The 13,812-nt window shown below is 40.2% G+C and overlaps 2 protein-coding genes across 2 annotated transcripts; one reads left to right on the top strand and one right to left on the bottom strand.

The window, feature by feature from the left end:
* Window positions 1–2,015: 2,015 nt before the first annotated feature.
* Window positions 2,016–7,791, bottom strand: LOC141714670 (uncharacterized). The gene is made up of 4 exons (XM_074518175.1): window positions 7,497–7,791; window positions 6,791–7,018; window positions 2,794–3,146; window positions 2,016–2,718 (listed from the first exon to the last, which is right to left on the bottom strand). The coding sequence occupies exons 1-4, from the start codon at window positions 7,789–7,791 to the stop codon at window positions 2,179–2,181; spliced, it is 1,416 nt and encodes a 471-aa protein (XP_074374276.1). The 3' UTR covers window positions 2,016–2,178.
* Window positions 7,792–12,376: 4,585 nt separating this feature from the next.
* On the top strand, window positions 12,377–13,744 carry LOC141712891 (protein DELAY OF GERMINATION 1-like). Its single transcript, XM_074516010.1, has one exon. It carries the CDS (start codon window positions 12,878–12,880, stop codon window positions 13,409–13,411), a length of 534 nt encoding a protein of 177 aa, XP_074372111.1. The 5' UTR covers window positions 12,377–12,877; the 3' UTR covers window positions 13,412–13,744.
* Window positions 13,745–13,812: the final 68 nt, after the last annotated feature.

Consider the following 13,812-nt stretch of genomic DNA (forward strand, 5'->3'; position numbering starts at 1 on the left):
AGGGAGTCGATAATGGGGGCAAAGAGAAGGATGAGAAAGAATATTGGGTTCTCTATTTTGATGGAGCATCAAAAACAAACTCAAGTGGAGCAGGATTGGTTTTGCAAAGCCCTGATGGGTTCTTAATTGAGTATGCTATGAAGCTAGACTTCCCAACAACAAATAATGAGGCAGAATATGAAGCCCTGATAGCTGGCCTTGGTCTAGCTGGGACACTTAGAGTCAAAAACTTAAAGGTCCGCGGAGACTCAAAGCTGATCATATCCCAGGTAAAGGGAGAATTTGAGGCAAGGGATGATACGATGGCTAAGTATGTTCGCCTAGTAAGGGCTGTGATGACCCAATTTAATGAGTGCCATGTTGAACACATTCCAAGGGAAGAAAATGCTAAGGCAGATGCGCTATCAAAGTTTGCTTCATCTGAGATTGAAGAAAGTTCAGGAAGTGTGTACTTCCGTGTTTTGAAGACACGAAGCATAGATGTTAAGCTTGTGGCGCCCATAGGCTTGGGGACGTCATGGATTGATCCCATCAAGGCTCACATTCAGACTGGTTGGTTGCCAAGCGATGCAACTAAGGCACGGAAGTTAACTATTCGAGCACTAAGGTACTCCTTGATAGATGGAATTCTGTATAAGAGATCTTTCGTGGTTCCTTACTTGAGGTGTCTCAGGCCCAACGAGGCACGCTTGGCTCTTGAGGAAGTGTATGAAGGTATTTGTGGGCAACACTTGGGGGGCAGGGCCTTGGCTCATAAGATAACCCGTTTAGGCTTCTATTGGCCAGAAATGATGGCTGATGCCAAAGAATATGTGAAGAAGTGTGATCTTTGTCAGAAGCATGCACCAGTTGTTAGACAACCCCCCGAGATGATGACCTCTATCAACTCGCCTATTCCCTTTGCTATGTGGGGGATGGATATTCTAGGGCCTTTTCCTATGGCCACGGCACAAAGGAAGTTTCTGATTGTAGCCATTGATTATTTCACCAAGTGGATCGAAGCCAAACCCTTGGCCAAAATCACAACTAAGCAGGTTGCACAATTCCTGTGGGAAAACATTATGTGCCGATATGGAATTCCCCGTATCCTCGTCACTGACAATGGAACACAATTCAACAATGAGGAATTCAAGAAGTATTCTGAAGAAAATAAAATTGAGTTACTATTCACCTCTGTGGCTCACCCGCAAGCCAATGGGCAAGCAGAGGTAGCAAATCGGATAATCCTGGATGGACTAAAGAAGAGGATCGAGAAGTCAAGAAATAATTGGGTGGATGAAATACTTCTAATATTATGGGCCTACAGGACTACCTGTAGAGTCACGACAGGAGCAACTCCCTTCATGTTGGTATATGGGGCAGAAGCAGTAGTTCCAGTAGAGATATCACATTCCTCTCCAAGGATTCAGGCTTTCAATGCAGAAGAAAATGAGGAAGGGCAGAGGTTAGCCCTGGATTTAATCGATGAAGTGCGAGATAAAGCACATACAAAGATAGTAGAATATCAGAAAAAGGCTTCATTCTACTACAACCAAAGGGTTAAAGAGAGGTTTTTCAAACAAGGTGACCTAGTCTTGAGAAAAATAGAGGCTTCTGGTGTCGGACAGAAAGGAAAGCTTGCCCCGAATTGGGAAGGGCCGTACAGAGTCAAGAGCGTTCGGGGTAGAGGAACCTACAAGCTGGAGACTATGGATGGTTTTGAAGTCCCGAGAACCTGGCACGCACAAAACCTGAAGATTTACTACGTGTAAGATAGGCGAAGTACTATTCTCACTTGTCATTGTGACAAGTAGGTTTAGAAGCACCTTGAAGCTTTGCTTGCGTAGAATTTTATATTTCAGTAGAATTTACATTGTCTAGTTATTGTTGATTAGGGTCGAACCCATGCTGTGTAAGGTTTTGGAAAACCAGACTTCATATTAAAGAGTTTGAAATTATTTCAATCTAAGGATGTTTAAAGTTCAAATGCATATTAAGATTGTAAAGTTAAAATAGAAAGAGGCAAGAAAAGCAACATATGAAATATAATCCCGAAGGGTAACAAGTTCTGATATGAATGAAGTTCAAAAAGAAGATATATAAAAAAACTTAGGCCTTGGAAGGCTGAGATTCCTCAGAACCACTATCCGAAGTCTCCTCGGATGTCTCAGTCGTTCCTTCGGACGTCTCGGTCGTCCCCTACGAAGTCCCTGTAGAGGTTCCCTCTGCGGGAGATGCTGGTTGTTGAGGCGCTGCTCTTGGAGGCTCTTCCACCCTGGCCTTCTTAGTGACAGGCTCAAACTCCTCTTCGGAAGAATCTTCCTCCTCTCCGTCCTTGATCATATCAGCAAGCTTCTCAGTAACACCTCCAAGCTCTGAAACTCGCACAGGGCAAGGAAAGGAGGACTGCTCGAGGACCTCTGGAAAATCATCCTGGATGGCCTCCACAGCAGCATCCCAGCCCTCTTTGTAGCTAACCGGGTGAAGAAGGGCATCATGCTCCACCATCAAGTCTTTGAATTCCTGGGTGTCCATCCAGCCATCAAAAGATTTGTCCTTCTGCGCCTTCAGAATAACATTTTCGGCCCGGGCTGTTTCCAGGTCAGAAGTGGAAGAGGCCAGTTGAGCTTCAAGGGCCTCTCTTTTTTGGCTGGCCTCCTCCAACTTCTTGTTGGCATCTTCCAGGCCAACCTTCCAAGCCTTAGCTTGGTGAATTGCCCCTTGGAAATGGGCGTTAGCCTGCAAGAAAAACAGCAAAAGTTTAGAAAAGAAACATGGAAAGATAAGTATGAAGGGCGTAGGTAAAGGACGTACCGTCGCCAGAGCCTGGGCTTCAAATAGCTCATTCCCCACTAAGTCCTGTTGAAGGACAAAATCTTGATAGTCCACCGGGGAGATGGAATGCTTAGACCATTCCTTGGACAGCGCCGTGCTGCCCACGATTGAGTCCTTGCCCCGGATCCCCCAAGCAGGTTGAAAATAGGCCCCTGGCCTCTGCTTGGTGCGCAAAACTTGGCTGGGGCCTTCCTCGCTTGGCTCCGTTGCCTGAAGGAGGAACTCAGGGAAGCGGTCACCAAGTCGAGGGTCTTTAAAGACCTTCCCAGCCCTCTTCATCCTGGTTGTCTCCAGGTCCTTAGGCTTGGTAGCCTCCTCAATCTTCTCAGCCACTGCAACAAACGAAGTCAGTTGAAAATCAATAGAATAAAAAATGCAGGAAATAAAGGAGGTAAGAAAGGGAACTTACTTTTCTTATGAACGGGCGAGAGGCCGCGTTCTACCAGGACGGTCTCCCGGATAAGGTCCCAAGAATGGGAAGTACCGTTGTCTTGCGTAAGGAGGTTGAAAGCTCTAGCCTCCTCCTCAGACAAAGTTATATCATTTGGGCTCCCGTCTACGGCCAGCCCAAAGGATGATCAAAACAGGGAGCCCCAATCTCCACCTTCCCAAATAATGAACAAAAAATCTTTCTTCCACCCCAAGTTGTTGTTAGGGATGGACTTCCCATTCACGATATGGGGGATAGTGGGGCGCTGATTTATAGAAACCCAACCCGGACTTTTATCAGGGCTGTTCTTGAACTGAAAAATCTTTCTGAAGACAGCAACAGATGTGGGGATATTGTGTTTGGCGCATTGTGACAGATAGCACAGAATCAGCCTCCAAGAATTAGGGGGGAGTTGGCAAGGGCTGATGCCCACATCAGCCAGTAACAAGGGAATAAACGGATGAAAAGGGAGTCTGATACCTGCCCTTAGAGTATCCCTGTAGACGCATAGTGCGTCCTTTTTCCACTGGCAGGCCCTGTCGGCCGGACCCGCAAGAACCAGCTTAAAAGGCTCCTTCATTTTAAAGCAGCTGCTCAACTTTTCCAGCTCCTTGGGATCCCGTAAAGCACTAATATGATCGTGCGCGTCCAGATGCGTATCAGACGGGTACTCGTCCCCTCGAGTGTTGATCATGTCGATTAAGGAAGTATACCTCGATCGAATGGGAAATTCGTTGGACTTTCTAGCCACGTTCATCTTGGCCAAGCGGGTCATTTTTTTGTCAGCCATCTGAAAAAAGAAAGGGGCACGTAAACAGGCAATCTTAAAATGGCACACAATGGAAAAATAGACACGAAAAGCAAAGGGAGGAATTTTACCTGAAGAAGCACTCCTGAAAAAGGCTTTGAGCTCCGACTTGCTGTTATTGCTCTGAGAATCTTAGCAGGAGGAGAAAGAAGAAAACTTAGAAATGAGAAGGTGAGGAGTAGTAGCCTTTCCTCATTCCTTTATATAAGAGGAAAAGGAAGTTGAAGGGACGAAAGCCCATTAAGGACAATGGCCCATAGGAAAACGCCCAGAAAAAGGAATATTCCATAATATTCCTAGGAATTCTAGAGCATTCTAAACAGGGTGTATTAAGCCCAGATCAATAAAGAGGCCCAGTAATATTTGGTAAAGCCCAATAAAATTTGAAAAAGCCCAATAAAAGAGGCCCAATAAGATTTGAAAAGGCCCAATAAGATTTGGAAAAGCCCAATAATAGAGGCTCAGTAAAATTTAATAAGGCCCAATAAAAAAGGCCAGGCCCAAATCCAATTAGGATTTGGAAAATTCAATTGTAGCTCTAAAAGATGTAAGGCCCAATGGAGAAGGGTAGAAAAAGACTATAATCCAGGTCGAAATCCAGGTCGTGAATCCTGCCGGAAATCTTTCGAGCAGACACCCGAAAATAACGGGTAATAAAGACTAGAATCCAGGTCGAAATCCAGGTCGTGAATCCTACCCGAAATCTTTAGAGCAGACACCCGCAAATAGCTGGAATAACGGGACTGAATTGAGGTCGAAACTTCGACCAGGAATAAGGTCGAATAAACCCAGGTCGAAGTTCGACTAGGATCCTGGTTGAATTCCAGGTCGTGGATCCTAGTCGAAATCCTTCGACCAGGAAGCAAGAAAACCAGAGAATTTTCGAACAGGATTCAGGTCGAAATATCGACTAGAATCCTGGTCGAAATCCTAGTCGATAGGCTCAAGACCAGAAGCTGAAAAAAAATAAAATAAAAATAAAAATAAAAATAAAAAAGGAGGGTGGGGGAATTTTCGACCTAGATCCAGGTCGAATTTTCGACTAGGATCCTGGTCGAATTCCAGGTCGTGAATCCTAGTCGAATTCCTTCGACCAGGATGGCAAGGCTGACCCCTATTTCGACTAGGATCCAAGTCGAAATTTCGACTAGGATCCTGGTCGAAAAAGGGCTGGAAATCTGAAAAATTCAGAAATTAAGGAAAAATCCGAGAAATTTACCAAACGGGCACTAAATGTTCAAACTCCAACTTAACAGTTCAGGAATATTCAGTTCACTGCTTTTCACTGATTCACTTCATTATAAGTTATAACCATTGGGCTTTCTACATTTTCGCGTTACTCCCAAAATATAAACGAAGTAAGAATTCTAGAAAATCGCAAGAGAAGAGAACGGAAAAATAGTTTGTGCGCAACAACCTAAGAACGCAAGACACATGCCGAGATACATATATTACTCACCTTTTTGCCATTTAATAAAGGCTTATAATCTCGCCCTTAAAGTATAACACATTATACACATGAACCCCTAAATAAAAAAGTTGTATATTTTAACCCCTTAACTATAGGTTTTGTACACTTCAAGCCTTTTGCTAAAATATTTTCCAATATTACCCTCACAGTTGTATTCTTTTGCCCTTTAACTACGAGTTTTGTATATTTTTGCCCCTCAACTATTAGTTTTGTACACTTTAACTCTTTAATAAGTTTATCATAATATTATAATATTGTTTATCATATTAATTAGTTTCAAAAATATAAATATTTAATCAATATATAATACACAATTCAATTTTTTAAAAAATATTATTATTTGATAAATAAAAAGGGACAAGAAAATGATTTACAAACAATGTTGCCCTTGAAGTATACAATGCGAACATTATAGCCATTGAGGGTGATTTCGGTAAAAAAATTAAGAAAATGGTTAAAGTGTACAAATCTCATAGTTGAAGGGTTAAAACGTATAACTTTTTTGTTGAGGGGTTTATGTGTCCATCGTGTAACACTTTAAGGGTTAAGTTATAATTAAGCCTTTAATAAATCACATACTCCCTTCTCTCTTATTATGCATACTCCTTTACTATTATATCGTCAAGTTAACCATATTTTAACGGATAATTAAGACAAATTTATATATATAAGTTTTGAAATTTATTTAATTATATATTAAGTATAATTTGCGGTCAAAATTTAAACAATTTGACCATTTATTAGTCAAAACATGACACATCTATACTATATTATAATAACCGGAATTAAGTATAATTTGTAATTTGGTTAACCCCTCATTTTGGTTATCTCTTTTCATCATAACCGTCGAATCTTCTTCATCAAATAATCAGAGTCGTTAGATCCAAATACTAAAAAAATACACTCCACAAGTTCTTGGGTTCGAATCTCGTTAACAACAAATATTTATATTATTATTTATAAAGATACATATAAGTTATTAGGTTTGAATTCCGTTAACAATAAATATTTTTATTATTATTTATAAAGATATATATAAGTTTTTTCTTGCATATATTAGATTCCTTCCGAAATAAGATTACAAGAAATGAATTCAGGAGCAGTTGATAACCATTCCCGAGAATCTGACATAGAATATGCAGCCCTAGCTAACATATGAGCTACAGTATTCGCAGATCTATAAACAAAAGTAACATCATTTCTTCAAAGTGTTTAAGTATATCCCGACAATCATCAACAATTGTGTCAAAGTAAGATTTTCCTGCACCTCCGTTGACCGCGTCGACCAAGAGCTTTGCATCGCATTCAAAAACACACGTGTTATGTCTCCACTCTTTAACCCAAGAAAGAGCCTCTTTCAGTCCCATAGCTTCTGCTTCCCGTGGTTGCATTTGCTGCGTAAAGACATTGGTCTTGGATCGAACAAATCTACCCCTTTCATCTCTCACAACACAGCCAAATTCTACACGATTAGATCCTACCAGACAAGCTGCATCTGTGTTAATATTTATCCATCATGTACTGGGTTTACACCATACCCGATTGCCACATTCTTGTTGTGTCACTTTCCTAGCACTCAGTTCCTTTGCTCGATTCCACTCTGCCAACATATGACATGCTTTAGATTTAATTCCAAAGACTGACAAGTTCACTCGATTCCACACCCATGTATTCTTTCTCTACCATAAATTCCAGCACAAGAGACCCATCATGACCAGTTGTTCTTTAGTTCCTAGCTGAAACACTCGATTTAACAGACTATATTATCTGCATAGTCTGAGACCAACTGACTGAAACCAATTTCCGCCCACAGATCTTTAACAAATCAACATCTAAAAAGTATGTACATATCATCTTCAACTTGCGAATGACACCAAGAACAAATAGGGCTAACATCAACATGTCTCCCTAGTAATGCAGCATCAGTAGGCGAGCAATTTCTGCACACACGCCATAAAAATTATTTACCTTACCTGGGAGTGCTAAACCCCAAATCTTCTTCCAAAAAATTCTGTCTGGGCAATGTTGTTCACCTCGAAGCCTTTTATAACAACTTCGCACTGTAAAATCTCCCTTCTCTTCTAACAGCCAAAACCAAGAGTCTTCTCTGACTCTTCTTGGAATAAGGATCTGTTTTATCAACTCCCTATCCCTTTCATTACAAATATCCTTTAAAACATCTTCATCCCAGCCCTGCAGACTATCATCAAATAAATTGCAAACTTTCGCATCTTTTAACGCTTCTGGCATTTCAGTTGTGAGATTCATCATTTATACAAGGCAACCATGGAACTTGCCATATTCTTGTACTCTCCCCATCTCATATTCTTCTTCTATACCCAGCTCGAACCGCATCTTGTGCTGCTAGTATACTTCGCCAAACGTAGCTCGGATTCGCACCAAATTTTAGCATCCAGAAAATTAGAATTTGGAAAGTACCTTGCACGCATTATGCTTGTCACTAAAGGATTTGCATTGGTAACAAGCAGTCATGCCTGTTTTGCTAGCATAGAGATATTAAAGGTTCTTAACTTTTTAAACCCCAAACCACCTGCTTCCTTTACCTCACACATTTTGTCCCAAGACATCCACTTAACTCCTTTTCCCGACCTGCCATTCCCCCACCAGAAATTGTTCATCCTTCTTTCTAAACCCTCACAAACTGCAGCAGGAATTAACAACATATTCATCCAGAAATTTGGAATTTCCTGGGTACCCGTCTTCAATAGTGTTACATTTCCTGCTTTGGACAAGGTTTGGTTCTGCCAAGTATGTATTTTTTTTGCTCAACTTTATCCACCAGACCCGAAAATAATGCAGTCTTCCTCCGACCTATATACATAGACATTCCCAAGTACGTACCTGGATTTCGAGTTTCTTTAACCCCCAATTGATCACATACTGCTCTCATGTTTTCTTCACTAGTATTCTTAGAAAAAGTAACTGCTGACTTCGAATAATTAACCATTTGTCCAGAAATATTTTCATATCTATCAAGGATCCTTTTCATAACAATTGCCTCTGCTGACATTGCTCTAAAGAAAAAGTAGCATTCATCGGCAAACAAAAGATGGGATATTTGTGGTGCCCCCTCGAGCTATAGCACAGCCATGGATCAGTCCAACATCCTCATTACGCCTAATTATAGAACTAATCCCCTCTGCACATAAAATGTATATGTATGGTGATATCGGATCACCCTGGTGCACTCCTCTTTGTGGTACAACCTCTCCAAACACCTCACCATTTTGAAGAAAACTATAATATACTGTTTCAACAAACCTCATTACTCTACTACACCACCTCTCCATAAAACCAAATTTTTTCAACATATTTCGTATAAATCCCCATTCCAACCTATCATAAGCCTTTGAGATATCAATCTTTAGTCCAACCACTCCACTTCTTCCTTGAGATAGACGTTTCATATAATGGTTAACTTCAAACGCAATCAACGCGTAATCTGTTAACAGTCTACCCTCTAAAAATGCACTATGTCTATCTGAAATCACCGACCTAATACATGGTTTTAGTCTATTCGTCAGAACTTTCGATAAGATTCTAACCAATACATTACACAGTGAAATAGGGCGAAGTTCTTGCATTATTTGTGGTTGTTTAAATTTTGGTATCAGGCAGATAATAGTTCGATTTATGCCATCAAGGAGCTCTCCAGTATTCATGTATGTCTGACAAAATTTCACCACATCTCCACCAACTATACTCCAAAAGTATTGGAAAAATCCCGGGTTAAATCCATCTGGTCCCGAAGATTTATTAGGGTGTATCGAAAATACTGCTTTTTTACCTCTTCTGGAGTAATTTCTGCCATCAACTTATCATTCTCGTCATCTGTAATTTGGGCTACTACTTCTGTATCGGACAGCCTGCCATTTCAGTTAGAGGGTTTAAACAGTTCAGAAAAATAGTCAGTCACAACCTTTTGAATTTCACTTGGGCTCTACTTCCAATTACCATTAACATCTTTGATACGTTGCAGACAATTATTTCGTTTCATGGCTGAAGCAAATATGTGAAAGAAACTAGTGTTTTGATCACCTTCTTGTAACCAAAACTGCTTCGCACGTTATTTCCAATACGTCTCTTGCTTCTCCAGTAAATTTAAGTACTCTCATCTCACCTCATTATAACATTGGATACCAGTTTGATCCCAACGTCACCTGAGTTTTCTTAGCTTGATTTTACATTCCACAAGCTTCCTCTTGTACTCCTGATTCACCCCACCTCCCCACTCCTCTAATTTAAGAGAACAATAGTTTACCTTTTCCACCAACTCACTACCAGCCGTGTACTCCCAACTTTTTTAAGTATCTCCACACAATCCTTCTCTTTAATTCATATTTTCGAACTTAAACCGTTTACTTCGAGGGACGTACACCTTTTTGTTTAACTGCAAGTTCAACGGTAGATGATCTGATATTGTAACTTCCAGGACTCTAACCTCAGCTAACGGAAATAGTTCACACCATGTTTTAGTAGCTAATCCTCGATCAAGCCTTTCTTGCACCCAGTTGTTTTTCCCTCTAGATTTCTCCCACGTGAATTTTTCGCCTACATACCCCAAATCATTCAACCCACATGCCCTTACTGTTTCAGTGAAACCCACGAGACAATCACGAGGATGATCTCTTCCTCCCCGCTTTTCATTAGAGGACATTAGATCATTAAAATCTCCTATAATGCACCATGGTAAGTCATATTTTTTTCATAAGCATTGAATTAATCCCCATGACTCATGGCGACGATTTTTTTCAGGGCACCCATAGAAACCAGTGTATCGCCATCTCCCAACTTGCTGGTTCTCAACTTCGAAATCAATATAATGGTTATTTCATTCCCTAACCTTACAACCTCCTTCAGTTTTCCAAAGTAGTGCTAAACCGCCACTGTGACCATGAGCATCTACTACCCAACATCCAGCAAAACCTATAGACTTACATATTGCTTTGATTTTCTTTTTATTTGTTAATATTTCTGACAGAAAAATAAAACTGGGATGTATCTGTTTATTGATCTCCTTAAGAAATCTAAATGTACGTGGTTGGCCCAAACCACGACAGTTCCATGCTATACAACTCATTGTTCTGGGCGGGCCTGCAACACATGACCCGCCTCTTTCACGTTTTTTTGGCCCATGTCTTACTATAGGCCCAGCACCAGTTTCCATAATTTCCTCCACAATATCCAAATTTTCAACACGTCTTATCTTTGGATCTAAGACAACTGTTTCCTTTTTATTCAAATTCCCCCCGAAATTTGCATCCTTCAAATTTGAATTATCCTGGTTCCTTAAATCACTCTCCTGATTCCGTGTCATAACTCTAATTCCCCCATCCTCTCCTAAATTTTCGATGATTCGCCCATCTACCTCCATGAAATTTTCTCTCACCTTATCCTTGCCGTGTACGGTGGTTGGCTGGGCAGATTTCCATCCATCTCTTGCACCCGAAGTACTACTATCAACGCCATTTCTTAGCTACTTCGCTCCTAAATTTTGACTCTTCATATTTTTTGATAGTGCCCGTAACCATATGCCATAAGATCTAATAATTTCTTTCTCCGGATTGTCATATACGATTCCACAGTCTCGATCAAAGTGCTCCAACATTCCACAAACAAAACATAATGTACTTAGCCTTTCATACTTAAAGTTAACCCAGCTCCATTCTCTGCCTTCTCTTTTAATCTTCATCCTCCTCTTGAGTGGCTTCTCCAAATCCATCGTGACTCGAATACGTGCATACAATTTCCAACCACCCGTAAGATTTGTAAGATCTGATGAGACGAACTTGCCAACAAAATTACCAATGCTTGAAAATACTTATCGGACATAAGCCCCTTTGGTAAATCATAGACTTGGACCCAGATGTCTATAGTATTTAACTTCACCAGATATGCATCATCACCGGCCTTGAGTTTGTGATATACTAACATATTCTGTTCAAACGTCCAAGACCCTCCCTCTAACACCTTTTGCATATCCAATATATGATAGAAAATAAAAGAAAAGCGATGTCCCCCAAGATCATGAACTTCCATTCCTTCATGTGGCCTCCATAGCGACGCAAGGACATTTTGCATCGCATTAAAGTTTATATTCTTATCAGTTAGAAAACGTCCCACCAAAACATACGTGTTCTTGACTGGTTGTATTTCTCCCTCTGCAATGATGACCCCTCCCTCATCTTCTTCCTCCAGATTAAGTCGTGCGTATAAGTCCTCCAAACTAGTTGCTGATGTTCCCATCTCTGTTTCAGATTCAATATAATTTTAAAATTGAAAAATATCTCTCGTACCTTGTTATATAAACAAGACGAAACTTGCAATTATGCAAGACTCTATACTATAATAACCGAAATGGGATATAATTTGTAATTTTAGATATATATAAGTTTTATTCGAATCTCACCAACAACAAATATTTACATTATTTGTGAATAAGATCTCATCAATCATGTACTATTTGGACTTAATTTAAAATTATACACAATAAAATTATAATTATATAATCATTATTTAGTATTTAATTATTTATATAAAATTTTAATAAAATTATATAAATTAAAAATAAAAATATATAAATATTAACCGCTATCGCACGAGAGCTTTTTAGCATTAATTGATTGCTGGTAAGTGGCCCGGCCAAGTTCAGGCCCACCCTGACCCAAGTTTTCCCAAACATTCAAGAAACAGCACACAGATTTCTCCTTGTTTTGGTAGTATTATTGGTTCATGAATCTCTCGTAAATATCTGGTATCAAGTGGATTGTGAAACCAATTACTACTAACTTATAATGTCATGTATTAACCCGTAGAAGTCTAATAATATTTCATCTCCCCGAGTCTATATATTCTGAATCTCCAAGTTCTGTGTTTCTCTCTTTATATTAACTATACTTCATATCAGAACTCTAATATATTATAATGTCTTGCTCATGCATTCAAGGCAAGCATACTATCGTCCAAAAATGCTTACGTTATCAGAGACCATATCTGATATTTGCTTGAACATCCCTTGGCCTATATAAAGATTCACTTGGGATAGCTTGCTCATAACCTCATCTCAGCTAAAAACCTATATCTCTGGCTTTATTAACCTCCTCACGCTAGTACATTAATTATGCCTACTGATAGCGTTAGCAACTTTGAAGATTTTTACGAGAGATGGACTGCCCAACAAAAACAACATCTCGATGATCTTGTCGCAGCATCATAATCACCACAACAGAATCAGAATACTAGTTATTTACGTGATCTTGTCAAACGTGTGGTTGATCACTATGAGGAGTACTATCGAATCAAGTCACACTGTGCCAAACAAGATGTTATCTTAATGCTCTCTCCCACCTGGACCACCCCTCTGGAACAGGCTTTCTTCTGGATTGGAGGCTGGAGGCCTACCATGGCTACGCACCTCCTCTACTCAAAATCCGGGTTGCAGCTCCAGGAACGCATACTTAATGTGGCTTTGGGACTCGCTACTGGTGATCTGGCTGATCTCAACGCAAGTCAGATTGACCAGGTTGACAGTTTGCAGAGGAGGACCACTATGGAGGAGAGGGAGATCAGTGAAAAGATGGCAAAGCAGCAGGGAAACATGGCTGACTCGGATATGGTGGAGTTGACTCACGAGTTGGATGACAACGGGGAGAAAGTTGAGTTGGTTTTGAGGCAAAAGGAAGAAGGGTTAGAGAGAGTACTTAAGAGGGCAGATGATTTGAGACTGAGGACTTTAAAAGGGGTGATTAATATCTTGACCCCGAGTCAGTCTCTTCATTTCTTGGTTGCTGCTGCTGAGTTGCACCTCAGGCTGCATGACTGGGGAAAACAAAGAGAGATCAAAGACAGAGAAATGTCAACTGCTTAGAACTTAGAAGTGAATCTACCAAAACTTGCAGTTGCAGATCTGCCCAACTTGTCCCTTATCTACCTTATCTATCTATCTATCTATCTATCTGGCACCTATATCTTCATCGACATATATAGATATGCAAGCTAGCATGCTCAACCACAACTCAAAAGAACGGTGACGATAAGTATGAGTGGGAGACTTGTGAGGACTGTACCGATAGATATTTATGTTAATGCTGCTTTAGTTTATCATAATTCCTCTCTTACTTGCGGGAGTTTGTTTGTAAACCTCAGTACTATGTATGTTATTCCTATGTTTACTATCTATTTCAATTTCGTCTCCTCGTCATCTTTGCTTATTTAACTTTAAACCTACAGCTTGTATTTTCAGTTTGAGTTATGATAATGATAAGGCAA

The sequence above is a fragment of the Apium graveolens genome, chromosome 3 (genome assembly GCF_009905375.1).
Source record: "Apium graveolens cultivar Ventura chromosome 3, ASM990537v1, whole genome shotgun sequence".
Taxonomy (NCBI): domain Eukaryota; kingdom Viridiplantae; phylum Streptophyta; class Magnoliopsida; order Apiales; family Apiaceae; genus Apium; species Apium graveolens.

Excerpts from the sequence above, each read along its gene's own strand:
- LOC141714670 (XM_074518175.1), bottom strand. The coding sequence starts at position 7,791 with ATGAATCTCACAACTGAAATGCCAGAAGCGTTAAAAGATGCGAAAGTT. Across the intron at positions 3,147-6,790 it reads GGTCGACGCGGTCAACGGAG|TGGCTGAGAAGATTGAGGAG; the intron begins GTGCAGGAAAAT and ends CGTTTGTTGCAG. Across the intron at positions 2,719-2,793 it reads AAGCCCAGGCTCTGGCGACG|GCTAACGCCCATTTCCAAGG; the intron begins GTACGTCCTTTA and ends TTTTTCTTGCAG.
- LOC141712891 (XM_074516010.1), top strand. The coding sequence starts at position 12,878 with ATGCTCTCTCCCACCTGGACCACCCCTCTGGAACAGGCTTTCTTCTGG.